At 50.1% G+C, this 26,324-nt stretch overlaps 4 protein-coding genes across 19 annotated transcripts in view; 2 read left to right on the top strand and 2 right to left on the bottom strand.

Annotated features, from left to right (window-relative positions):
* Window positions 1–19,368, top strand: part of ITGB7 (integrin subunit beta 7) — a 28,027-nt gene extending 8,659 nt beyond the window's left edge. The window contains exons 3-16 of one of the 12 annotated variants that reach the window (XM_036457919.2): window positions 1,398–1,602; window positions 1,685–1,855; window positions 2,784–3,025; window positions 3,412–3,570; window positions 3,862–3,957; window positions 4,117–4,206; window positions 5,389–5,535; window positions 6,032–6,225; window positions 6,378–6,437; window positions 6,803–7,026; window positions 7,250–7,469; window positions 7,571–7,779; window positions 8,097–8,257; window positions 16,529–19,368. In XM_036457919.2, the coding sequence (XP_036313812.1) occupies window positions 1,398–1,602; window positions 1,685–1,855; window positions 2,784–3,025; window positions 3,412–3,570; window positions 3,862–3,957; window positions 4,117–4,206; window positions 5,389–5,535; window positions 6,032–6,225; window positions 6,378–6,437; window positions 6,803–7,026; window positions 7,250–7,469; window positions 7,571–7,779; window positions 8,097–8,257; window positions 16,529–16,621 (2,271 nt within the window). In that variant the 3' untranslated portion in view covers window positions 16,622–19,368. Of the gene's footprint in view, window positions 1–1,397; window positions 1,603–1,684; window positions 1,856–2,783; window positions 3,026–3,411; window positions 3,571–3,861; window positions 3,958–4,116; window positions 4,207–5,388; window positions 5,536–6,031; window positions 6,226–6,377; window positions 6,438–6,802; window positions 7,027–7,249; window positions 7,470–7,570; window positions 7,780–8,096; window positions 8,259–8,713; window positions 9,026–16,528 lie in introns of those variants that run through there. The other 11 variants (XM_036457915.2, XM_036457920.2, XR_004991386.2 and 8 more) reach the window with 11 other exon arrangements.
* ZNF740 (zinc finger protein 740) lies at window positions 9,713–19,265 on the bottom strand. 4 transcript variants are annotated; one of them, XM_036457940.2, is made up of 6 exons: window positions 19,124–19,265; window positions 16,618–16,767; window positions 16,183–16,272; window positions 15,347–15,470; window positions 14,896–15,014; window positions 9,713–12,919 (listed from the first exon to the last, which is right to left on the bottom strand). In XM_036457940.2, exons 1-6 carry the CDS (start codon window positions 19,130–19,132, stop codon window positions 12,830–12,832), a joined length of 582 nt encoding a protein of 193 aa, XP_036313833.1. In that variant the 5' UTR covers window positions 19,133–19,265; the 3' UTR covers window positions 9,713–12,829. The 4 variants fall into 4 exon arrangements, with proteins under 4 accessions (XP_036313833.1, XP_036313834.1, XP_036313832.1 ...); XM_036457941.1 differs by lacking the exon at window positions 19,124–19,265 and adding an exon at window positions 18,924–19,062; XM_036457939.1 differs by lacking the exon at window positions 19,124–19,265 and adding an exon at window positions 18,407–18,530.
* Window positions 19,369–20,209: 841 nt separating the features above from the next.
* The window catches only part of CSAD (cysteine sulfinic acid decarboxylase), a 40,951-nt gene continuing 34,836 nt past the window's right edge, over window positions 20,210–26,324 (top strand). For both annotated transcript variants that reach the window (XM_045588024.1, XM_036457924.2), the window contains exon 1: window positions 20,210–20,330. The gene's annotated coding sequence lies outside the window, so the exon portion shown is untranslated. The remainder of the gene's footprint in view (window positions 20,331–26,324) is intronic.
* Window positions 23,166–25,744, bottom strand: LOC118730165 (TOX high mobility group box family member 4-like). Its single transcript, XM_036457929.2, is given in 5 exon segments — window positions 23,166–23,506; window positions 23,739–24,759; window positions 24,762–25,343; window positions 25,346–25,622; window positions 25,625–25,744. Coding segments are annotated over 4 exon segments (1,923 nt in total). The 5' UTR covers window positions 25,736–25,744; the 3' UTR covers window positions 23,166–23,506; window positions 23,739–23,806.

Below are 26,324 nucleotides of genomic sequence, written 5' to 3'. Positions count from 1 at the left end.
ATGGCAGAAAGTGTATGATTGGGTCTCTGAATTGGTGTTAGGGATTGGGTCTCTGAGTTGGTGTTAGGGATTGGGTCTCTGAGTTGGTGTTAGGGTGCCAGAGACGTGTTCCTAGGTATGTATTAGCCTGTGACTGGGGAAGTAGATGAGAAGGAGTTGGAAACCTTGGGTTTGGGTGAAATGTGTGAGTGAATTACCTCAGTGGCCAAAAAGTATGCTGGGGCGTGGGTGTCTCTCTGGCTGGTCAAATAAGGCTGTTCTCTGTGTGTTTTATATATATATATATATATATATATATATATATATATATATATATATATGTGTGTGTGTGTGTGTGTGTGTGTGTGTGTGTGTGTGTGTGTGTGTATTTATTGATTTAAGAAAAGAAGGGAGAGGGAGAGAGAGACAGAAACATCAATGATGAGAAAGAATCATTGATTGGCTGCCTCCTGCATGCCCCACACAGTGGGGATCAAGCCCACAACCCAGGTATGTGCCCTGACTGGGAATTGAACTGTGACCTCCTGGTTCGTAGGTCTATGCTCAACCACTGAGCCGCACCTGGGCTAGGCTGTTCTTTGTTTATGCCTTAAAGAGGCAGGGCTCATGGAGTAGCAGAGCATGAGGGGTGCCTGAGACAGGGGTGAGGCAGAACGCTCACAGAAAAATGGAGAGTTAGATGAGATGAGAATTGAAGGCAAACTCACTAGGAGACAGAGCTACAGAGGCTGAGCAGGCCCGGGAGAAAGGAACACAATGAATCTGAGGTGACCGGAAGACTCAGTCTGCAGGTGGCAGAGAGCAGAGGTGCCAGGTGGGGGCTCTTGAGACAGTGGGGTATGCCTGCCTCCTCCAATCCTCAGACCAGAGACTGGCACCCCGGCCAGCTGAGAAGCCACTTTAACCATTTCCTTCCTCTGTGGCTTCCCAGCCAGTCCCAGGGGCACCAGACATATTGGGGCAATGGGGTCTTCTCTTCTGCCCTTATCCTTTCCCCTTCCTGGTACTGTGAGTCCCCGCCTGATCCCCTTCCCATTCCGTCTGAGCAAGCAGGACAGGCTGGATTGGCAGGCAGGGCTCCTCCTTTTCTGGTGGAAGTGAGGCCCCAGAGATTCTGAACAGGAAGTCTGCGGCCCGGCGGGAGGGGAAGGGTAGGTGGCTGGGGAAGGGGGGAGTCGAGATAAGGGAGGAAGTGGGCTCTGACAAGGAAGAAAGGCCCGGGGTTCAAGGACGGCTGTGGAAGGAAGCGGAGGGGAGGGAATCAGAGGGGCTCAAGGAGTGGACTGAGAGAGGAGGGGTTAGAAGTGGCTGTAGTTCAGGCTGGGAGCAGGCCTAGGGATGATGGGGTGGGGGTGAGGGTGGATTAAGGTCCTGACCCATCTACCCTTTCGGTACAGAACTTCACAGCGTCCGGGGAGGCGGAGGAGCGGCGCTGCGCCTCGCGGGAGGAGCTGCTGGCTCGGGGCTGCCCCCCAGGGGAGCTGGAGGAGCCCCGCGGCCAGCAGGAGGTGCTGCAGGACCAGCCGCTCAGCCAGGGCTCCCGAGGCGGCGAGGGGGCCATTCAGCTGGCGCCGCAGCGGGTGCGGGTCACGCTGCGCCCCGGTGAGTGAGCTGGGGCCGGGCAGGGGCACAGGTCCGGGTGGATCTGACCGTGCCCCGCTGACCCCCACTGCCCTGTCCCCAGGGGAGCCCCAGCAGCTGCAGGTCCGCTTCCTCCGCGCCGAGGGGTACCCTGTGGACCTGTACTACCTGATGGACCTGAGCTACTCCATGAAGGACGACCTGGAGTTCGTGCGCCAGCTAGGGCACGCGCTGCTGGTGCGGCTGCAGGAGGTCACCCAGTCTGTGCGCATCGGTGAGCGCGGCGCGGCCCCAACCGCTGCCCTGGCCTCTGCCAACGTCCTGGACACACACGGGCCCCTCCTGCCCTCTTCCCGTTTTAACAGGCCATCTGTCATCTCCCCGCAAAGACATCCATCTTCTAGGTCAGAGCTGGAGGGGATTTAAGAGACTCCAGTAGCACCATTCATTTCACAGGAAGTGTGACTGAGGCTGAGTCTGGAGACTGTGCAGGCAGCTCCCAGGGCTCAGGCAGTGCCCCAGACCTGCCAACTCAGCTACTGCCCTGACGCCTCTGGCTCAGCCCTGGGTCTCTAAATGCCATTGTCCCTGGTTGCACATCTGTACTCTCCTCTTCTCTGTTCTCCATCTCCTCCTCCTTTTTTTTTTTTTTTTAATATATATATATATATATATATATGTAATTTTTTATTTTTTTATTTTTTTTAAATTTTTTACAGAGAGTAAGGGAGAGGGATAGAGAGTTAGAAACATCCAGGAAAGAGAAACATCGATCAGCTGCCTCCTGAACACCCCCTACTGGAGATGTGCTCGCAACCACAACACATGTCCTTGACGGGAATCAAACCTGGGACCCTTCAGTCCACAGGCAGACGCTCCATCCACTGGGTTAAACCAGTCAGACCCATCTCCTCCTTTGCCTCATGCTGCTGCACCTTACACTCTACCTTCCTGCTCAGCTTACAGGAAACCCTTGCCTGACCCCACATTGTGTCCTCTTCATCCCCTTCCCCCCTTCCCTGAGCTGTTGGATTCAGCCTTTTGCCCTGCCAGGTACTGGGTCCCTGCCCTTCAGGAACACTGGCTCCTCTAGGATGCCCCCACCCCACGGACTCCTCCCTTCCTGTCCTCAGCAGGGGCCCTCCCCTCCTGCTGCTGCTGTCCGGACCCTGGCTCAGCTTCCATCCTCCCCCTCCCCCTAGGCTTCGGCTCCTTTGTGGACAAAACGGTCCTGCCCTTCGTGAGCACAGTGCCCTCCAAGCTTCGCCATCCCTGCCCCACCCGCCTGGAGCGCTGCCAGCCCCCCTTCAGCTTTCATCACGTGCTGTCCCTGACGGGGGACGCCAAGGCCTTCGAGCGGGAGGTGGGGCGCCAGAGTGTGTCTGGCAACCTGGACTCACCAGAAGGTGGCTTCGATGCCATTCTACAGGCTGCACTCTGCCAGGTGAGAAGGTGGGGAGGGGGAAGGGTCTGAAACTGAAGGGCTGTTTGGGGCCAAGACTGCCGCCTGTGGTTGTGCAGTGCACAGTTCCACAGGGTAGGTAGCATTTGTATCATCGTCGCTGTAGCTGGCACATTTATTTTGACCATTTCCTAGCAAACTGTAGTAAAATAACTTGAGGAAGAGGCATGTTTTCTAACTCACAAGAATGCTTCCACTAGCAGCAACCCTGCCTTAGGGCCTAGAGAAAAGCAGCAGGGAGTTGGGGGCAGGGGTATAGACAAACTGACTCAGAACGAGGCTGGCCAAATCCTTGGCTCCCATTGCTGGCTGGGGTGGCTCAAGGACCATGCCCGGGTGCACAGCCTACACCCCCTACCCCACCCTAGGAGCAGATTGGCTGGAGAAATGTGTCTCGGCTGCTGGTGTTCACTTCAGATGACACGTTCCACACAGCTGGGGATGGAAAGTTGGGTGGCATTTTCATGCCCAGTGATGGGCACTGCCACTTGGACAGCAATGGCCTCTACAGTCGAAGCCCAGAGTTTGTGAGTCCATCTCAGACCCATGTCCCTCCCTGTCTGAGCCCCACCTCCTCTCTTCCCAGGACCCTATCCCCCCAGCTTCATTCTCCTCGCTGGTAACCACCCGCTGTTTTCCCCAGCAGCTCCACCCGCACTGCTCAGACACTGCTCAGACCCCCGAGCCCCTCCCTCCCTCGCCAGGCCCCAGGGCTCCTCTAGCTGGTGGAACCCCAGTCCCTGGATTTCCCGGGCTGAGGGGACCCGGAGTGTCTGGAGGACCTGCGGTGCTCACCTTGTCCCCATTCCCTGCTCCAGGACTACCCCTCCGTGGGCCAGGTAGCCCAGGCTCTCTCTGCAGCAAACATCCAGCCCATTTTTGCTGTCACCAGTGCCACACTGCCCGTCTACCAGGTGAGAGCTGTCCCGATGGCAGGCCCTGCCACCGTGGGCCTTCCTCAAGTCTCTCAAAGACCCATTCTTCTCTCCCCCATATGCCCTCCTTCCAGACCCCCAGAGGCCCATTTCTCTGGAGTTGTGACCCACCATTTCCCTCAACTCCTCATAATTTAGGAGCTGAGTAAGCTGATCCCTAAGTCCGCAGTGGGGGAGCTGAGTGAGAACTCCAGCAACGTGGTACAGCTCATCATGGACGCTTATAATGTGAGGAGCTGAAGGGGGCGGGAAACGGAGAGGGCAGACAGAACTAAGAGGGAATAATTGCTTTTTGGGTAACCCACCATAGCTCCTATCTGCTGCTTGCATAGGGTTGTCTTAATAGTTCATTCAGTCACCTAGTCTTACATTCATAAATCTTAAGTGCCTGATTTGTTAGAGAATGGAGCCCAGCTCTGAGCAAGGAAGAAAATACATGCCAAGCACCCTCCTAAGGGCACATACTTAGACTGCTATCCCATTTAACCTCACAAAACCTGCTGCTTGGTAACTATTACCATCCCCATTTATAGAGGGAATACAGACACAAGGAGGCTAAGTGACTTACCCAAGATCAAAGATAGAGGGGCTGGGATTTGTCCTCTGGTCAGCCTGTACATAAATATTGTCTTATCCGGAGCCTGCTTTCATTAAGCTTATAAACAACTCAGATATTCCTCACAGGAAACATAGTTTTACAAGTAGAAGGAACCATGAAAATTCTTGTTTCTTGGTTTAGGTCTTATCTCTGTAACTAGACTGTAGGCTTCTTGATGATAGGAACCACTTCCTAAAACCACAGTGAGAAAACCTGAGGTAGAATCAAATTTTCCAGGACAGCCAAAACCGGTTTGGCTCAATGGATAGAGCGTCAGCTTGGGGACTGAAGGGACACGGGTTCGATTCCGGTTGAGGGCATGTACCTTGGTTGCGGGCATATCCCCAGTAGGGGGTGTGCAGGAGGCAGCTGATCGATGACTCTTTCTCATTGATGTTTCTAACTCTCTCCCTTTTTCTCTGTACAAAATCAATAAAAAAAAAAATTAAAAAAAAATTTCCAGGACAAAGTCTGGGAGAATTGCCCTTTAGACCTTGTATGTACACAGGTTATATGTCCTGATTTGGGATTTGAAAACACAGCTGCTGCATGTTTACGGTGCCTGGCCAGCCCGAGCCCCAGCAAGCCCTGGCTGCAGCTGCACTGAAATGCTATTAGAGGCCCTGGATCCCCCTGTACTCCCCTCGAAGTTCTCACAGGTCCCCTCCTCCAGAAATGCCTCAGAGTAGGCAGAATGGAAGGAGCCTTCAGGTGGGCTGAGGGCGGGCTCTGGCAGAATTTGGAATGGCTGGAGAGGGCATGAGGTGGGGTCAGAGTCCACCTTCATGTGGTTACTCATTCTCTCCCTACAGAGTCTGTCATCCACTGTGACCCTCGAACACTCTCCACTCCCTCCGGGGATCCACATCTCTTACCAATCTCAGTGTGGGGGTCATGAGAAGAGGGCTGGTGAGCCTGGGGACCGGGGCCAGTGCAACCATGTCAGAATCAACCAGACGGTGAGAGCCACTTGGAATAGGTAGAAGGGGCCCTGGCCAGGCAGCTCAGTTGGTTAGAGCATTGACTCTGATATGCCAAGGTTATAGGTTCGATCTCTGGTCAGGGCACATACAAGAAATCAACCAGTGAATGTATGAATAAGTGGAGTAACAAACCAATGTTTCTCTCTCTCCCTTCTCTCTAAAATCAATTTTGAAAAATAGGCAGAATGAAGGAAGTGGAGGTGGGAATGGGGAATTGAGGCATGCAGGAAAAGATGGGGGCATGCACAGAGAACAATGCAAGAACTTGAGGTAGCTCTCCATCCAGCCTTTCTGAAGGGGTTTAGTGATTAGCTTCAAACATGTTGCTAGGAGGTGGGTGTTAGCATTGACTCTGTCCCTTAATTTACTAAGGAATAGGATTCTGGATGATCAATAGGTTTGGGGGGGTGTGCCCATGTGTACAGGAGTGCACATATGAGTATAGTCTTATTTCCACCTATTCTGCCCGCAGGTAAATTTTTTGGTTACTTTCCAAGCTACCCGGTGTCTCTCAGAGCCCCATCTCCTGAGGTTCCGAGCTCTTGGCTTCTCAGAGGAGCTGACTGTGGAGTTGCACACACTGTGTGATTGCAACTGCAATGACACCCAGCTCCAAGCGCCCCACTGCAGTGACGGCCATGGGCACCTACAATGCGGGGTGTGCAGGTGAGGGCCCCTAGCTTCCCTCCACCTATGTAGCTCTCCACAAATACAGCCCTTGTATTCCTCCTCCTTTGCCTTCCATTCTTCCACTGGCTTCTCTAGGCAAGTTTTTCCTATAAATCCCTAGACTGCACCCCGATTTTTATCTCCTGAAGCTTCCCCGACATGCTGAGACCTCCCCCTCACCAGGACGCACTCTGCTCTTCCACTCCTTGGTACCTGACTATATTCCACATCCCTTCAGCCACCATCTACCTCAACTCTTGTGAGACCTTAGGTTTAGAGCCGTGGTCAGCAAACTGCAGCTCAAGAGCCACATGCGGCTCTTTGGCCTCTTGAGTGTGGCTTTTCCCCAAAATACCACGGCCTGGGCGAGTCTATTTTGAAGAGGTGGCATTAGAAGAAGTTTAAGTTTAAAACATTTGGCTCTCAAAAGAAATTTCAAACGTTGTACTGTTGATATTTGGCTCGTTGACTAATGAGTTTGCCGACCACTGGTTTAGAGTATCCTGGGAAAGACAGGTAAAGGGATGGCCGAACTCTCGGACCCACCGTTCTCTCCCTCTCTTTCGCCTCCCAGCTGTAACCCAGGTCGCCTCGGTCGACTCTGTGAGTGCTCTGAGGCTGAGCTGTCCTCCCCAGATCTGGAATCTGGGTGCCGGGGCCCCAATGGGACAGGGCCCCTGTGCAGTGGGAAAGGACGATGCCAGTGTGGACGCTGCAGCTGCACTGGACAGAGCTCTGGGCGCCTGTGCGAGTGTGATGATGCCAGCTGTGAGCGACATGAGGGCATCCTCTGTGGAGGTACCTGGGGACCTTTGGGAGAAGGGAAGGTTCAGAGTGGCTCTCCCAAGGGTATTGAGGCTCTGGGACCTTCCAGGCACTAAGGGATTCTGGTGTAGGAGTTGGGGTACACTTTTGGCATACCGAGAGGGGACTGGATGCACAGGAACAGGCCAGGTCTGGGCTGTGATGTCCATTGTGTGTGGGGAATATGTTTGTCACCCTGTGCGTGATTGTGCTCCAGGCTTTGGCCTCTGCCAATGTGGCGTGTGTCACTGTCACGCCAATCGCACGGGCAGAGCGTGTGAGTGCAGTGGGGACACGGATGGCTGTGTCAGTCCCGAGGGAAGCTTCTGCAGTGGGCATGGACATTGCAAATGCAACCGCTGCCAGTGCTTGGACGGCTACTTCGGTGCCCTATGTGATCAGTGCCCAGGCTGCAAGACGCCATGCGAGAGACACAGGTAAGGCCTCAGGCCTTGCATTTGGGGCCCCTGCCTGCTTCCCTCCATGTGGTGTGGGTGATAAATGCCCCATAAGTACCTTACTGGTGTCTATTGGACAGGGACTGTGCAGAGTGTGGGGCCTTTGGGACCGGTCTCCTGGCCACCAACTGCAGCATGGCTTGTGCCCATACCAACGTGACTCTGGCTTTGGCCCCTGTGCTGGATGATGGCTGGTGCAAAGAGAGGACCCTGGACAACCAGCTGTTCTTCTTCCTGGTGGAGGAGGAAACCGGAGGCAGGGTCATGCTGAGAGTGAGACCCCAAGAGAGTAAGTGGACAGGGATGCCTTGACATGCCAAACGGAGCCATGGAGTTTGATGGGTAGGACCTCAGAAATCAGGTTGGGAGGTAAAGACGGAGAAACCAGACTAGGGATTGAAGCAGAGCTGAGAATCCAGGCAAAACTGGACATAATGGGTCAAGTGGAGAAGGCTAAAAAACTGGGCACTGAACATAAACCTGCTGAGTTCCCTGCTTTCAATGGCAGGGAAGGCTGGGGAGGTCGGATGGGGCTGCACACTGGGCAGCTGTTGCTCTGTCTCTGTGTGCCACCGGCTCAGAAGTCTTTCTGTTTCACCCCCCCAGAGGGAGCAGACCATACCCAGGCCATCGTGCTAGGCTGTGTGGGGGGCATTGTGGCAGTAGGACTGGGGCTGGTCCTGGCCTACCGGCTCTCAGTGGAAATCTATGACCGCCGAGAATACATTCGCTTTGAGAAGGAGCGGCAGCAGCTCAGCTGGAAGCAGGTGAGGCTGCCTCCCAGTCCACTGGGCTGGTTTTCACTTGCTTTCCTCGGTTAGGTCCTCTGCCTCAGCTTTCTCATTCCACACTTAGCCCTGACTCCTCCCCCCCAGGCACCACCCCCATCGTCTAGGCTAGGGGTGTCGAACTCAATCAAGAGAAGGGGCCAAAATCTAAAATCCAGCCTAAATCGCGGGCCGAATGGTTTACTGAACAGTCATAAACTGTCATTGTGATGGAAACGCAGCGGAGTGCAGTGATGACAGCGCGGTGCGGGCCACATTGCAAGGCCTGGCAGGACGGATTTGGCCCGCGGGCCTTGTGTTTGACACATGTGGTCTAGGCCTTTGTGGCCTGTCCACAGGCTTTTAAGGTCCCGCTAAGTTCTAGATTGGGGTTTAGGATCAGCTAAACGAAAAGTCCTGGGACTTTTCCTCACTATTTCCAACTTCTTCCTCCAGGACAGAAATCCTCTCTACAAAAGCGCCATCACGACCACCATCAACCCCCGCTTCCAAGCTCCAGAAAGCCCTCCTCTCTGACGAGGGTAGGGCTACTCACTCCAGGGTTCTCCTTGCTGGGAGGATGGGGGGAACTGGGGCTATGGGTCTATCAGGCAGCAGCCTGCTGGGCGACTAATGGCCACCTACTTCGACGACACCCAAGAGGGCCGGCCTCCTGCTGCAACCTTGCTTCCCTACCCCTCAGGAGTGGGGGTCACCCCATCCACAAATACAATAAAGAATCTTCAGATTACAGATCACGTTAACAAACACTGTGTCCCCTGACCAGTTTGGCTCAGTGAATAGAGCGTTAGCCTGCGGACTCAAGGGTCCTGGGTTCGATTCCAATGGGGGGCATGTACCTTGGTTGTGGGCACATCCTCAGTGAGGGTGTGCAGGAGGCAGCTGATTGATGTTTCTCTCTCATCGATGTTTCTAACTACCTTTCCCTCTCCCTTCCTCTCTGTAAAAAAAAAAAATCAATGAAATATATTAAAAAAACAACACAACACTGTGTATGCTGGCATCTACCCTCATTTTCTTGTTCTGCAGGGTTTTCTCTCTTAATCAGAATGGATAAAAGCCTAAGCAACCTAACAGCCGGTTGACGGGTCGCTATGACTCACACTGATACTCGGGACAGACGCGAATGCACAGCATTGGGCTTCAGACCTGTGGGATCAGCCAATATCCCCCGAGGGGTCCCGGATTGTGAGGGGGCAAAGGCCAGGCCGAGGGACCCCGCCAGCGCACGAATCCATGCACTGGGCCTCTAGTATACATATTGATACCTTGGTTTCAATTCTACTTGTTGCTTGCCTGTGGAGAAGGGGAGTTTTAAGGTGGCAGTTTAAAGGGTATATTGAAATTGTAGGATGGTAATATGGGGGAATATCACGTTGGTCCCAGTGAAAAAAACTCCCCACAGGATATTCCTTTCAAAGATGAGATAGTATGTAAAAAAGCCCCGTTTTGTTTTTATTTAAATATCCTAAATATATCACGAAGGAACATACACTGCACTTTAATGGTAAAAAGATACAAGTTTATAACATCTTATAAAAACTACCATTTAAAAGTGATCTTGTTCATCTGATAACCCCCCCTCCCCCAATAGCAAAATAAGTATATTAAAAAAAAGAGAAAGAGGGTGGGTGGTGAGGAAGGGTAGGAGGGATTAAGAGAAAAGCCCCAGAGCTTCAGTGGAGGCAGAGTCTGAGGAGAGGGTTAGAAGTCGTGGAGGGACTCTGCGTCTCTTAACCCTCCCATGTCAAGCCATGGGGCACAGTCAGTAGCTAAGTGATGACAAGAGGCTGTTGGGGTGGACGGGAAAGCCTTGAGGTGCTGGGCAGGGCAGGGCTGGCAGGGCCTGGTATGGCAGTTCCCCCAGGAACTGGGGCTCCTCTTCCCCGGGTCCAATTCCAGATCCTGGTCTCCGAGAGCCTGCCCTGTCACCCTTTCCCTTCAGTCCACGCACACCTGAGGCATCTTTCCAGTGCTAGACCCCCTCCCACACACAGAGGGTGCGGTGTTGGGCCCAGGAGCCTTTGCGGCAGTCTCAGTCTATGGTTTCCCTGGGGTGTAAGTGGGCTCCTGGCCCCCCTGGGCGCTGAATCACTCCTTTCACCTCTATGCTTCCCTCTCCTATCCATCCATGGCCCCAGAACATCAGCACCTGGACAACCCAGCTGAGCACTTGCTCCTGGGTCTCCCCCACACCCAGGCGTTGGCAGGAGTGGTTATGGTACGGCTCTACATATCCACTTCGTTTCCCCCCCTCCCCTCACCCCCCTCAGGCAGGAAGCTGAGGCCTGCTGGGGGCCAGGGCACTTCCTGACCTAAACACACATTCACACACATAGGGGCATGGGCCACTCACGTGCTTCTCTCCACACCTGCCCGTCCACCCCAACCCCCAGCCCAGTGAGCGGCCGGAGGGAGGCCTCCCATCTCCTAAAGCGCTCTCGGGAGGACGGTTTTCTGAATGTACGCTCCTTCCCAGAACATATTCCCAGAGGCGAACAACAGACACATTCCAGCTGGAGCAGAGCACTCTCCCGGAAGGGGCTGGCTCACATGCAGAAAAATGCCCTAACCGGGACCACAGGGCGGGTTCTGACACAACCCCTGCGAGTGGCAGCCTAAACCACTGGCAGCAAGCACGTTCCCCAAGGTCTCCCCGAAGGATCTCAGACGCTCTCAGGAAAAACCTAAAAGGGTCATGCCCCTCTCCTCTTTCCCTGAAATGCTCACACCTCAGAGGCACGGAGGACTGTCCCACGGCTCCCTGCTCTCTTCCAGGACAGGTAGCAGCCAGGAGCATGGTGCTGCTGTTCCCTACACTTTCTGGGAAAGAAATCACATTTCCTAGAAGCCACATGATCTCCACTGACAGCTTGGTCAGGTTTATCAAGTCTCCATGATCGCTCCTCACTCCACAGAACGCCGGGCACAAACCCCAGGACCTTCCCTAAGGATCCTTTCCTCAGCAGGAAGAGGGGTTTATTTCACTTTAGAAAACCCATGTTCACAAGCCCCTGGCATACAAGAGAAACATCTACACCCTACTCTGTTCAGCCAATCTAAAAACAAAAACAAAGCAAAACCTCTACAACAAGGCCCTCCTGTTCCCTAAGATGAGTTCCTCAGGTCCTGCCGGAACCTTACACACCCTCAGGTCTGGGGCGGGGAGGCTGTGTCTTGCTCACCCTCCCCTGAGCAGAGGCCAGAGAAAGGTTTGGCTCAATAATATGCCATCTCCAAGCACACACACACTCACACGCACACGGTGCACACACATACACCCCCGATCATTTTTTTGAGGGTGGATAGGATGATGGTGTTGGGAGCAGAGAGAAGCAAAGAATATGGTGAAGAATAAAACCCACATTAGGTTTCATCCTGTCCTTTCTCTGCAGCTCTTCTGATCCCCAGTTCTCTGTTGGGTAGGGACGGCCATCAAGAAGGAAGCTGAGATCTTGTACTTTGGGACGAAAGGCCAGATCCCTATCTCCTCTACCTGAATACAGTGATAGGACTTGGGCAGAGAGAACAGCTCACACTGCTCAACAATCAGGTCGGGGGACACCCAATTCCTGTTTCCAGAACAGCTGTTACTCAACTTAGGACTAGTCTTGGGTGGTTCTAAAGAGGGCACAAGGAGGAAGAACTACTTTGATATCCATGACTCCCCGCTCAACACCCGTTTGGCTTAGGAATCAATGGCGGCGAGGTAGCCACAAACTATTTCCAAGGTCGACTGCCCAGAGAGAGAAGGAAAGGGCTTCATGAGCCACTGTCACCCAAGTTTCCTCCAAAAGGCACTTAGGCTGACCCCATTAGGTACCAGTGTGGCACGGTTCATCACTACATCCGTGGGCACAGCTCTTACTCTTCCCCAGAGGATATAACAGGTACCTGTCCACTCTTCTCGGATCCAGCCCTCGTCTGCTCCTCCTACTGTTCCTCCTTTTGTCCCTACAGTGTATAAGGAAGCCAAAGTAAGCTCAGCTGCCATCCCTGATCCCATTCTCCTTCAAACAGGAGGTGAGGTGCAGGGCTGTGGAACACTGAGGATCAGCTGCAACTAGAAACTCAATCCAGGAGGGCTGGACCACACATCGTCCCTGTGGCCACGGTTCCATGCCTCCAGATTACCTGTATCCACAGTGTACCTGCTGCAATTGCTTTTGGATTAAAAAAGAAGAACAGGACAAACAAATAAACAAATCCCTCTCCCAATCTTTTTCATTTCAGCTGCCAGTTGGAGTCCAAGGTTTTGGGAGCCACATTTCAGTCTTGGTCCTGTACCTTGAGTCCCCCCACGTATGACGTCAGCCAAAGGTCCAGGGACTAGCTTTCCTGCCCAGGAATGCTGTAGGAACTTCCCCGAGATACTCATAGTGTGTCTCAGATTATTTACAGAGCGGAGGCTCCGGGGCTGCTGTCCCCTGAGGCACTCTTCCGGTCTCCTAGGTCCGCTCCTCCAGGAGGGGCCAGGCACACACGGGGTGGTGGTGGGACATTCTTCGGTAGATTCTTCTCAGCACTCCCACCACCCAGGGCCCCTTGCGCCTATAGAGAAAACTGCCCGTCGGAAGTCTTGGACTGGCACCCTTGGCACATCCGTTTGTGTCTGAGTAATCGATCTGTCCGAGAAAAACACTGAGAAGAAAGGGAGGGGTAAGTGCCGGAGGAGAAACGCGGGTACCTGTTGGTTAGACCCGTCTTCCCCACACAGGAGGCACACAACCAATTCTATGTTGCCCCAGGACGTACACAGATGGCATGAATGCATAGTGGTTAAGAACAAATAAGCTGAGGACTGTGAATTGTGGCTCTGCCACTAAGTAGCTGTGTGACTCTGGGCAAGTTACCGGACAGTATTCAATCTGTACGCCCATCTGAAAAATGGGGCTAAAAGTGCCTTCTCAGACTGTGGCTCCTTTATTCATCAAATTTTTTTTTTCCTTTCTATTTTTTTATTTATTAAATTATTATCTGTGTATATATTTTAATGTTGCCTCCCCCCCCCCCCTTATTCATCAAATTTTTATTGAGTCTCTGCCTCATGGAGCTTTCATTCTCGAGTTCTGAAGATTCAATATAAGTGCATGGAGCAAAGCTTGAGACATAGTAAAGCATACAGGAGGTGTTATCATTTCTTATCTCCTGTTCTTTGTTTTGATCCTGGCTCTTACATTCTCATCAGATCAGATACTGATTCTCAGTGCAGAGATTATATTTCTTCCTCCAGTTCTGAAGTTTGACTGAATTCTGACTCTGCCTTGATCTGCTGTGTCCTTGGGAAGCTTAACCTCTTTCAATCTCAGTTTTCCCACATGTGAAATGAGGACAACACATTATGGAATGAATGTAAAATAATCTATGTCAAGGATGCTCTCATAGTGCCTGGTATAGATTAAGACCTTAAGAAATGTTTTATTATTATAATAATTTTTTATTATAATTACTAGAGGCCTGGTGCATGAAATTTGTGCACAGGGCGAGGGGAGGGGAGGGTTGTCCCTCAGCCCAGCATGCACCCTCTCCAATCTGGGACCCCTAGAGGGATGTCTGACAGCCCTTTTAGACCCGATCCCACTGGCAGTCAGACATCCCTCTCACAATCCAGAACTGCTCACCTGCCTGCCTTCCTGATTGCCCCTAATCGCTTCTGCCCGCCAGCCTGATCACACCCTAACCACTCCCATGCCAGCCTGAATGATGTCTAACTGCTCCCCTGCCAGCCTGTTTGTCCCCAACTTCCCTCCTTTGCCGGCCTGGTCACTCCTAACTGCCCTCCCCTGCAGGGTTGATTGCCTCCACATGCCCTCCCTTGCAGGCCTGGTGCCTCCCAACTGTCCTCCCATGCTGGCTATTTTGTGGTAGCCATCTTGTGTCCACATGGGGGCAAGATTTTTGACCTTATGGGGACAGCTAATTTGTGTTGGAGTGATGGTCAATCTGCATATTACTCTTTTATTAGATAGGAAAGAGGCCTGGTGCATGGGTGGGAGCCAGCTGGTTTGCCCTGAAGAGTGTCCCGGATCAGGGTGTAGGTTCCCTTGGGGTGTGGGGCGGCCTGAGCGAGGGGCTTGTGGTGGTTTGCAGGCCAGCCACACCCCCTGGCAACCCAAGTGGAGGCCCTGGAATCTGGAATTTATTTACCTTCTAAATTGAAACTTTGTAGCCTGGAACGGAGCCAAGCCTCCTGTTTGCTCTGTGGCTGGCAGCCATTTATGTTTGGATTTGTTTACCTTCTATAATTGAAACTTTGTAGCCTTGAGTGGAGGCCTAGACCGGCAAGGGCAGGCAGAAAGCTTGGCTTCCTCCATTGCCTGGGAAACCCAAGCCTCCCTCCTGCTCTTTGTGGCTGCAGCCATCTTGGTTGGGTTTATTTGCATACTTGCTTTGATTGGCTGGTGAGTGTGGCTTGTAGGTACAGCAGAATGGTTAGTTTGCATATTGCTCTTTTATTAGGTAGGATTCTAATGGCCCCTTGCCTAATCAGAGAAACACACCTCACCCTGAGGTACTGACTTGATCATGGCCCTTTGTTGGGCTGGGAGTGGGGGCCGGCCAGGTTCTTTGGAAGGAAAAGTTTCTGTGGAAGGTAGATGGATGACATGTGAGCTTACCTGATGACACCGTTCACACTGGTAGGGCTTTTCACCACTGTGCACACGCTTGTGACGCTCTAAGTGGTACTTCTGAATGAAGCGCATATCACATACATCACACTCAAATGGCTTCTCACCTGGCCCAGGTGGAGAGAGAAGTTAATATCAGGAGGTATACATGGCAGGGACCTCGTTCTAGGTATTTTCCCAGAAATTTTAACTTTTAGCAATCTGCAGACACCGAATGGGGAAGGGTCCACAAAGCTATTGGTCTCAGTGACACTGGATATGGTGCCATGCAATCTCTATCACATTCATTTACTTTTCCCCTTTACTTCTAATACCCTTTAAAACAAACCCAACAAAAATAACATAAAATAAATCTAATAATACACACACACACACACACACACACACACACCAAACTACTGACTATTCTCCCCTCCTTGAATATGAGCAAAATACTTACCGGTATGAATAAGGATGTGCCTCTTGAGGTGGTAACTGCTCCGAAAGGCTCCAAAACAGTGTTCACAAACAAAATTTTTGGGAATCTTTACTTGAAAAGAACCATTTTGTTCCACTACTACAACCTGTGGGCAACAATCAGGCATGTCATGAGGCTACCTCTCTGTCCCCTTGTTGCTCCCATTCTACTCAGGGTCTATTTCCAGCTGCTGGACAAAGTGACCCCTCTGATGCTGTCATCTCCCATATCCCTTAGAGTTCAGAGATCCTCCAAGCAAGAAGAGGGGGAGGGGGAGGCCTAAGCTGCCTGCCTTGTCAAACTCAATATATATACATTTAAATCCTCACCTGAGGATATTCTTCCATTGATTTTTAGACAGAGAGGGAGAGAGAAGTCAAGACAGAGAGAAATACAATGTGAAAGAAACACACTGATTAGTTGCCTCCTGTATGAGTCCTAACCAAGGCCCAGGCTAGGAAGGAGTCTGCAACTGAGGTATGAGCCCTTGACTGGAATAGAACCTGGGATCCTTCGGTGCGCAGGCCACTGCTCTATCTGCTGAGCCAAACGAGCTAGGCAAATTCAATATTTGTAATGGGACTTGAGGTGCAGTCTGCCTGTCCTTTTGACACAGGATCTCATGCTTCTCTGACCTTCCTTCCCTTACCATGGATACTCTGCAGAAGGTAGATGTGAACTACCAGGGTGAACTACTAGGGTGACACACTCATTGGCTATGAGGGACCAAAACATCTAGGAAAAGCTCCAAGTTGAGCCACAGACAAAAGATCACCCCATTACCAAACTACCAGTTTGTGGATAACCCCATTACCTGCCTTTTTAACAGTCTTTTTTGAATGAGAGGACTCAGCCAAGCTGTCATGGTCTTTGCGGCTCCTGGACTTATCGCTGTCTTTTCGGTGGCCCTTCGAATACAAATAAAATCTAGACTCACAGTCCATCTCAGAACCCAAGACAGGAGACCAAATGCTACTTTTAGGCAACTTGTAAATGAGAGTAAACCACCTGCCCAAAGGTTAAGAGAAAGTACTCATCCATTTCTTCCCCAAGTACGCTGGTCTTAAGGGGATGTAGGTATAGAAAAGACCCTCCTTTGTTCTCTAAAATACCCATACTCATTCATTCCCCAGTGGGATCCCATTATTCCACTTCCCTAAACAGAAGCACCGAGGAATTAAAGCTTGGCATCTCCTGGCAGAGAGCTCGGGCCACCCGACCCCCAGGTGCCACAATGGCTTCCAGCTCCGTACCTGACTGGAGTACCTCAGCACATCAGAGCTACCTGTCCGCTCTCCGTTCTCGGCCTGCTTGCTGGCCATCTGGCTCAGCATCATCTTCTTGCTGGCTGGAGTGGGAACCAAACTCACACCTGCTAGGCCTTCACAAGCCAGGAGACTTGCCTAAGTTGAAAGGAGATGAGGTGTCAGGTCACCTGGCAGGGCAAAAACAGGCTGCCACTCTCTACAGAACTACCTTTTACTCCTACGAACAAACTGCTTCTCTCTAAGGAATGCCCCTCCTCACTGCAAAACCCTGCTTCCTTCAAGAGTCCTCCCCGGCTCATCTCACCTGGAATTACTTATTTTGTCATCCATCATTTAGACATAATAATCAAGTATTATTGACACTTTTATCATTAGCACTGCGCTAGGTACAAAGCAGTATGTGCTACATATTACTCTGAAGTGTTTCTGGGCCTTGGAAGTGGCCATAAGAGTCTGTCGTGCTGAACCACTGAAATGCGAGATTTCTAGAGGAACTTCCTCCTCCTCTCAATAGCACTCAGCCTCACAGACCCCACTGGCGCCAAATATATATCCTATCAGGTTCCACAAATGTTTATCGATAAAATTAGGTTATTTCTCTCTTTAGATTTTTAAATCCCTTAAGTGTACCAATTATATCAGACATAAAAATTAAACCATTTGGAAGGATTTGGGAGTTGAATATACAATTTCTGTTCACACACTACCAGGCCATTTATGTGTGCGCATACCCATATTTTTTTTCACATTCCTTGCTCGACGTATAGATTTTAAAATTACATAAGCAAGGAATGTTTAAGGAAATGTCCTCTTTTCACTGTTACATTCTTTAAATTGACTGTTTAGCCAGCACTAGAGACTATACTTTTCTTACTGAAGAAACTTTTAAGTAGTAGTTGGTCAGCAAACTTCCACAAGTGTGACTTATAAAGAGATTCCTTTTAGATGATCAGTATATCCTGGAACCCCTTCTTTCACCTTCAAAGAGTTTGGACTAAAGGATCTGGAGGTAAAAAAACAAACAAACAAATACGCAACAACTTAGCCTTGCTGTTTGCATCATATAATCTTGGGCAAATTACTTCACCTCTATTAAGCCTAAGTTTCCTTAAGTGCAAAATATTCATCATAGCATCTGCCTTCGCAGGGTTAAGAATTAAACTAGGATGTAAAACGCTCAGCCATGCCCCGTGCAAAGTTAGTGAAAGGCAGTCTTCTCAGAACAAGAGTGAACATGATGCTGTGAAGGGGGTTGCAAACAGACAAAGGAAGAAACTCAAGGGCTCCTACTCTGTGTGGAGAGGAGGCGGCTATGCATGCAGCCGGAGGAAAGCCAATTACACTGCAATCAGACTGTCATCCGGGTGAGACTGGTAGGGGAGGGTCCCTGGAAGAAAACTGAGAGAGGCTATAGAGGTTCCCTGCACATAGCTTTCCTCCCCAGACGAAGGAAATATACCAACAATAGACTATCAGGTCATCCTCTCTCTCCAATCCATCCTGTGTCCTCACAATGATAATTACCTTCTAACTACAGTGATGTCACTCCGCTCTTTAACATTCTTCAGAGTTCCCAGTCTTTACAGAATAAAGTCTAATTTCTTAGCAAGGCATAAAAGACACTCTGCTTAATTCTCCAGGAAACAACTCCCTCACCCCAATTTTTCCATCCATTACTCTCTATTCTACACCCCTCCCCCCTTCCCCATTTAAACCCTTTCCTCAACTAGCAAACTATCTGTAGCACCCCCAACCTCATCACATCATCCCATACCTCTACGTCTCTGCCCATGAAGTTCTCCTTGTCTGAATGCCCTGTTCTGATTATTTAGCAAAATCCTATGCATCCTTCAAGATTCATCTTCTTTTTCCATCCGGCAGAGGATGTATCCTTCTCTCTTCTGCAGTACACGTATCTCAATTATTGCACATTCCTTCAGTCAACAGATTCACGGATTCTCTACTATTAGCCACTATGCAAGGCAGTGTGAACATAAAGATATATAAGGGACTGTCTCTCAGTCTTTCCCCCCCCCCTCCCCAACACACCTAGCCTAGAAGCTTGCTGGGGACTGAGACATCTTATTCATTTTTGTATCCCCATCCCCGGCACAATGCCTTGCATCTAACAAGAGCTCAATAAATTCCCATTGAAAACAAAACAAAGGAAGCATTCACACCACTGTTTACTCCCTCGTGCCCCTCAGCAGCACTTAAATGTACCAAGTGTAAACTGAGTACCTGTTGCTTTACAAAGGTCCCATCAGTGCCTGAGATGCAGTATAGCCTACCTCCTTCATTTGACTGGAAACTCCCTGAAGGCAGGGGCTGTGGCCTGTCTCCTTTCCTTCCTCTAGATCTCCCCCTGGTGCTTAATACAGAGCTTGGCTCACTGGGTTGGTCAATGTGTTGACTAAGGCAGCGTTTAAGAGTGAAACTGCGAACGCGCTTCCCAGTTATCTTGAAGGTGGAGGATTCTAGAGCTTTTTACCTGAGCCATGCCGATTTCTCAATGCAACCCCAAAGTTCTGGGTTTTCTTGATCCACCTTTTCCTCAAGACACAGTTGTTTGAAGAACTGTCACCAAACCACTGTAACATCAACTCCTTCATGTCCGTTTAGTCCTGCTGCCATACTGAACTGCCTTTGTCGTCAAATAAAACTCAGTGTCCTCCAAACGGAAGATAGATGTTTCAAGAATTCCTGGGTTCTGCCGGGCTCCTGCCTATTGTCTGAGGGGGAAAAAAGTGTGCCAGTTTCGATTTTCCAACTGAATTTTCTCGATGAAGTTCGCGATCTGTTTCAGAAACCTGAAACTAGAAAGAGAGATGGGGCTGTTAGGTGCATCATCACCCTCAGGCTATACAACCTGTAGTGACCTGAACTTTGTGTGTGCGCGCGCCGGAGTTATCTTTCTAGGTCGAGAAGAAACTGGTCTCCTGGCGAAGGGGGGAGGGGACAATCAAGAAGAGCCCAAGGAACTGGGGTCTCTGGTGGAGGAACCGCCACGGGCCAAACGCTTGCATTTTCGGTCTTAGGAAGGGAAGAAGGGAGCTGAGGCCCCTCAGGGGCTTTTGTGCAGAGAGGGCCATCCGCGAAGCTCTATGAAGGTGGCCAGACCGCGGTGGAGAGAAACTCAGGGGCTATCACTGGGCACTTGGATCGGAGGCAGAGACCAGACTGGCGGTGTGCGTGCAGAAACTCATTGCGGAGGTGGAAGGCAGGCATGCGAGGACTCGCGCGACGCTCCCCACTCCCGCCCTCCCTCCAGCCAGCCAGCCAGCCAGCCAGCCGGGGAGCCTGGAGACGGGATAGAGACGCCGAGCGCCGAGGAGCGTGCAAGGTGCGTGCTCGCGCCCGCCTTCCCTCCACGCGAGCCCCCCTTTCTTGCATCGGTAGCGCCGCGGGCGGGCGCGTGGGCGGGGGGCGGTGCGCGGCCTCCTCCACTCCCCGGGGAGCCCCCTCCCTCCCCTCTCCGCGCGCCCCTCCTTCTCTTCCCCTCCCCCCTCCCGCGCAGCGCCCCACGGCCTGCGAGCTGCCGAAGCGCCACCGCTCGCTCGGACGACGCCGGGCTCCCCGGGGCGCGCTCCTACCTGCCGGGCGCGGCCTCCAGCCGGGTCCCCCCCGGCGCGACGCCCGCTACGGGCCCAGCACCCCGTGCCAGCCCCGTGGCCGCCGCTGCCCCCGCCGGGACCGAGGCAAGTTTACAAACACCAACCCGGGGCCTGCTTCCCCGGAAGCACTTTCCCCTCCCCCTCGTCCTCTCCGCTACACGGCGGTTCCACTTCCGGGCTCGGGCGCCCGGGCGGGGTCGGCTAGCGGAGGGGTGAGGCCGGGGACGCGCGGGCACTAGCTGGGGAGGGAGTGGGCGGCGCCTCCGCACAGAGAGGAGGCCGGCGGTGCGGCGCATGCGCCATGGGGAGGGCGAGGCCCGTGCGGCCATCTTGACTGAGGGCAGGAGCAGAGGCCCTGACATGACTTTTCGCTGGGTGCTTTTGGAAAGGTTTTGCTAAAGTCTCCTCAAAAACAGCGCCGGCGCTCCACCTACGTTCTTCGTAGACGTCCTCTCAGTCGCTTTTGAGCCTCGTGCCCCCAAATAGATCCAGAATAGTTCGTACCCCACCTTTTCCCACCTAACTCGGTCGAGGTTGTCGTTACTTGATTTAGTTGGGAGAGGAATTAAGTTATATAAATGTATGTGTTTTAGAGAAAGGAAGCGGGAGAGAGGAACACCGGTGGGCTGCCTCTCACATATATGGCTCCACCGGAATCCAACAGCCACCTAAGCATGTGCCCAAACCGGGAATCGAACTCGCCACCCTTTGGTGTGCGGGATGATGCTCCAACCAATTGGGCCACACCGGCCAGGGCGAGCCAGCTTTCTCTGCACACGCCTGATGTGTACACTCAACTCCAATCTGAAAATGGGAGCCCCAGCGGTGCATCCTGGGCCAGGCATCCCTGGCCAGGCTGGTGACCTTATACCGCTTCCCCCTTTAAAAAAAAAAATAAATGAATAAAATAAAATTTAAAATTTTATATATATATATATATATATTTCATTATTAATTTTTTACAGAGAGGAGGGGAGAGGGGTCGAGAATCAGAAACATCCATAAGAGAGAAACATCGACTAGCTGCCTCCTGCACACCTCCTACCGTGGATATGCCCGTAACCAAGGTACATGCCCTTGACCGGAATCGAACCTGAGACCCTTCAGTCCGCAGACCGATGCTCTATCCACTGAGCTAAACTGGTTTCGGCTCCCAGCCACTTTTTGCACATAGGTTTCATTTCCTTAAGCAGTCCGTTAGTTGAGCCACTGACAGCAAGTTTTTTTGCTCTTAGGATCATAAAATGGAGAGAGAAACTGTCAGCAATAAGTTTTTTCAAGTCAGCTCATTTATTTTAAAATTTAATTTATGCAACAAAAGAATAAAAGCCAAAAATAAAAAATGTGTACTTTTCCTCTCTTACTATCCCATGCGCCTGAAGGTAGTCATTTTTGTCAATTTGGTATATGTACTTCCAGGCTTTTTCTGCTTATACAAAAAAGATAATTTTTCATTTAGAATATTTTTTTGAGCACCTACAGTGTGCCATTCAGTATATTTTAGACATCTAAGTGAGTTCACATCTTAAAAAAAAAAAAAAAAATATATATATATATATATATATACACACACACACACACACACACACACACACATATATAGTAGGAGCCCATTGCAGGAAGATTCCTGCAAGCAGCCACCCCACCCACGCTTTCCCTCTGGCAGCCGCCTTGCTTTCCACTTTTCCTCCCTCTTCCTTTTATGCTGTCTTCAGTCTTCACTCCTCCCTCCCTCAGTATATGCAAATTAACTGCCATATTTGTTGGGTTAATTTGCATACTTTCTCTGATTGGCTGTGGGCTTAGTGAAGGTATGGTCAATTAGCATTTTTCTCTTTTATTAGTGTAGATATATATTGTTGTTGATCTCAGAGAGGAAGGGAGAGAGAGAGCAAGAGAGAAATATCAATGATGAGAGAAAATTATCAGTTGGCTGCCTCCTGCACACCCCATTGGGAATTGAGCCCAAAACCCAACTGGGAATGAGCCGTGACCTTGTGGTTCATAGTCAGTACGTCAACTACTGAACCATACCAGTCAGGCTCAGTTTAGAATTGTTGCATAATATTCCAACTTATGTTTGTACTTCAGTTGCATTAGATATATTTGTAGAAAGGATATGTGCATTTTAAATTTTAACAAATTCAGTGAAATTGCATTTCAAAAATTTGTAAGAATTTGTGCATTCATTCAGAGCCATGTGTGAATACCTCCATTTCCTACAACCTTGGCAATACTAGTTGCTATGAATTTTTTATACAGTTGCTAATTCGATAGGTGAAAAATAGTAATTTCATTGTTTTAATTTGTCATTAATAGTGAAATTGAGCATCTCTTGTTTTTTTTAAAAAAATATTTTTATTGATTTCAGAGAGGGAGAAGAGAGAGAGACAGAAATATTAGTGATAAGAGAAAATCATTCATCAGCTGCCTTCTGCATCACTCCACTGGGGATTGAGTCCACAACCTGACATGTGCCCTGACCGGGAATTGACCTGGTTCATAGATGGATGTTCAACCACTGAGCAACATCGGCCAGGGTACCCACCTATTCCCCCCCCCCCCATTTACTTTAATTTTAATTTAAATTACTTATTGTTTGAAGTATTACATGAGTCTCCCTTTCCCCCCATTGACCTCTCCGTGGCCACTCCCATCCCCCAGCACATACCCTCACCGCCCTATTGTCTATGTCCATTGGTTATGCTCATATGCATGCATACGAGTCCTGTGGTTGATCTCTTAACCTCTTACCGCCTGCCTTCCTTCATAGGTTGGACTGTCTGTTTTATGCTTTGATGTCTCTGGTTCTATTTTTGTTCATCAGTTTACTTGTTTATTATATTCCATAAATGAATGAAATCATATGATATTTATCTTTCTCTTACTGACTTATTTTGCTTAGCATAAGAGCATCTCTTGTTTTTTCTTTTTTCTTTTTTCTTTCTTTTTCTTTTTTTTTGATATGTACTCTCATAATTTTAATAATCTTTTAGGTAAATCCTATGACAATTATACTAACAAGTTTCCTCACACACACACCCCCCTTCCCACCACCCCTATGTTCAGCTTGTCCATATTCCCGTCACCCTTTCCTCTGCTATTGTCACTGGCATCTCTGCTTGTACTTGAAAGTAAAAAGCAACCCTAGATTACAGCAAACTCAATGACCCTGCTCCATAGCCTGGCTATGGAAAGAGGAAAAGCATGAAGGGACCATCATGGGCTCAGTTCAGGTACTATTAGAAGCCCAGCTTGAGTTTTTTAAAAAATATATATTTTACTGATTTTTTACAGAGAGAAAGGGAGAGAAATAGAGAGCTAGAAACATCGATGAAAGAGAAACATCGACCAGCTGCCTCTTGCACACTCCCTACTGGGGATGTGCCCACAACCAAGGTACATGTCCCTGACCGGAATCGAACCCGGGGCCTTTCAGTCCACAGACCGATGCTCTACCACTGAGCCAAACCGGTTTCGGCCCAGCTTGAGTTTTAAAAGCAGGGTTTTGGACATGTTCCCGGCAGATAAATCTTCACTGGCTTGGAGAACAGGAAAGACTATTTTACAAACACCGCTGTGTTCGAATTTCTAGAGGCTAACCAGGCCAAGAAGACGTCCCTGCAGTGCCTCACCACACACTCATTGCTGCAGTATTCATTGTCCCAGTCCTTACTCGCAACGGGAGGGTTCTCACAACCAGACCTCACATAGCGAGGCTGGGGCGAGATTGTCACTGGAGACCCACTCACCAATTCAACATCCATTTGAGAAGGAGACTCAACCTCAGGAACTACATCTGTGATCATCTCACAGATTGTATCAGTAGAGGTCTCCTCCACTGTATGGGCCTCAGGGCTTGTGTTCATAGGCCGCTCAGGACTACTTTCCACAGTTGGTGGGACTAAGGTGGTCTGCATTTTCAGAGTGGGTCCAGGCACAGTCTTGATCTGCAGAGGAGGTGGCTGTTGCTGTAAACTGATTCGAGCTTTCTGAGGTGGAGGCTGTTGCATGGCCTGGAGTGGGGGAGGCTGCTGCAGAATGGTCACTTGCTGCTGAGTGGGGGGCTGAGGCATCTGTTGTAATGGAGGAGGTTGTAGTCGGGGTGGAGGCAGTTGCGTAGAAGCAGCAGCTGCTGCTGCTGCCTGCAACATTGACCGAGTAACAATCTGGGCTTGTTGACGGGACTGTATAGTAGCTGTGCTGCTTTGGCCTAGTTGGATCCCCCTGGAGGTCACCACTGTGGCTGGAATAACAGTAACCATCCCTCCTTGGGACGTGGTAATAGATGAGGGCAACACCTGTTTAGTAATAATCAACTTGGTGATATTAGGCTGACCTCCAGCCCCAGAAGTTGCTTGATTGGCCACATAAGATGAAAGAGTGGAGTTAACAACAATGGGAGGAGACAGGGTAGGGGGCTCTGTTGAGGCTGGTGCTGGAGATGCTGGGTCAACAGTAGCAACAGGAGGTGGAGAAGGAGTCTGTGATGGTGGCACTGGATCCAGCTCCACTGACACTCTTGATTGTCTTTATAAGCAGCCAGAGCTTTTAGATACTCTTTCTTGGCAGCCTCAGTTTTCGTCTTATATACCTGTTTTTGCTCCTCTCCAAGACTGTCCCACATGGAGGCCACAATTTTTGAAACTTCTCCAAAAGTGGCATTGGGATTCTGTCCCTTGATGGCAGCCTGTGTATCACGAAAGAATAAGGCATATGCTGAAACTGGTTTCTGAGGTTCATTTGGATCTTTCTTTTTCCTCTTCTTTGGGGTCTTCTGCTTTTTCCCTGCTTCCACAACTGTCTTCTGGCTGAGAAGTTGCCTCCGGAAATCCTCAACACCATCCTCATGAAGTGAATTAGTAGGTGAAGGGGTGGTTGAAAGAAGATCCTCTGGTGACTGGGCAGGTGGCAGAAAGGTACCACCCCCTAAGCTTAAACCAAATTGAGAACTCAGTTCTGACTGATCAATGTTGGTCAACTGGTTATGCCCCATCAAGCCAGACGTCATGTCTGTCATTGGTACATCAATTGTAACAGGTGGGTTGGCGCTATACTGAGTTCCTATAGAATGGTCCAAATCCATGGTCAAGCCCCGCCCTGCTCCATCAAGCCATGAGTCATGCCCACAGGCACGTCCAATGTCTGGACCCCATGTTGGGCTGAAAAGCTGCCATCCTGAGAGGAGGATGGGTCTGCCAGATCATCAAAGTGGCCAACCACATCTGAGACAGCCAGTGTCGTCAGATCAGAATCCAAGGAGATAGGTGGGATTTCAAACTCCTCATCACCAAGGCTTGGTGTATGGAATGTCTCGGCCCCTGACAGGAAGGGGTGTGAGGGCCCTGTGATTGTCAGGTAATTGTTGTTTCGTTGTTTCCTCCGGGAAACTCCATCTTCACATACAACGGTTCCCGCAGCCTCAGTCCCCGCATCGTCCCCACCACCCCCACGGCCCCGCGGCTGCCGTCACTTCCGCGAGGACGCATCACTCGCCGCCGATTCTTTCTTTTTCTTTTTACCATTTTCATTGTTTCACTGCCTGTTCATCTTTTACCCCTTAAGAAAAGGAAATCATTTCTCTATTTCCTATGGACTGGTAGAAATCTTCTCTATGTTATATTAACTTTTTATTTATCAGATGCATTTAAAATATTTTCTGTTGGATTTTCATTTATCTTTCAACTTTTTTTTTCAGAGCAAAAGTTATGCTTTATGGAAAATATTTGAAACATTCCTATATAGACACAAAACAAGAATGTTTACTAGCAAAACAATTATCCTACTAGAGCTCCTGGCCACTCAAAATCTCATTATTTTCATATATTCACCTACAAAGAGGCTTAAGTGACAAAATAGTAAAACTAGTGAGTTTAGTAGCATGGCCAGATGTAAGATTAACAAATTATATAGCAACAGTAACCAACCATAAAAATATCATAATCTCATTTACAATAAAATTTTTGACATTTCTAGAAATAAATTTAACAGGAAACTTCAAGTCATGAAGTATTTTAAAAAACCACACTGTTTTAGAGAAAGACAAAAAGGACTAAGGGTTTGATTAAATGGAAAGTT

Source organism: Pipistrellus kuhlii, unplaced genomic scaffold (genome assembly GCF_014108245.1).
Source record: "Pipistrellus kuhlii isolate mPipKuh1 unplaced genomic scaffold, mPipKuh1.p scaffold_m20_p_3, whole genome shotgun sequence".
Classification (NCBI taxonomy): Eukaryota; Metazoa; Chordata; class Mammalia; order Chiroptera; family Vespertilionidae; genus Pipistrellus; species Pipistrellus kuhlii.
This window is presented reverse-complemented; position numbering and strand designations above follow the sequence as displayed.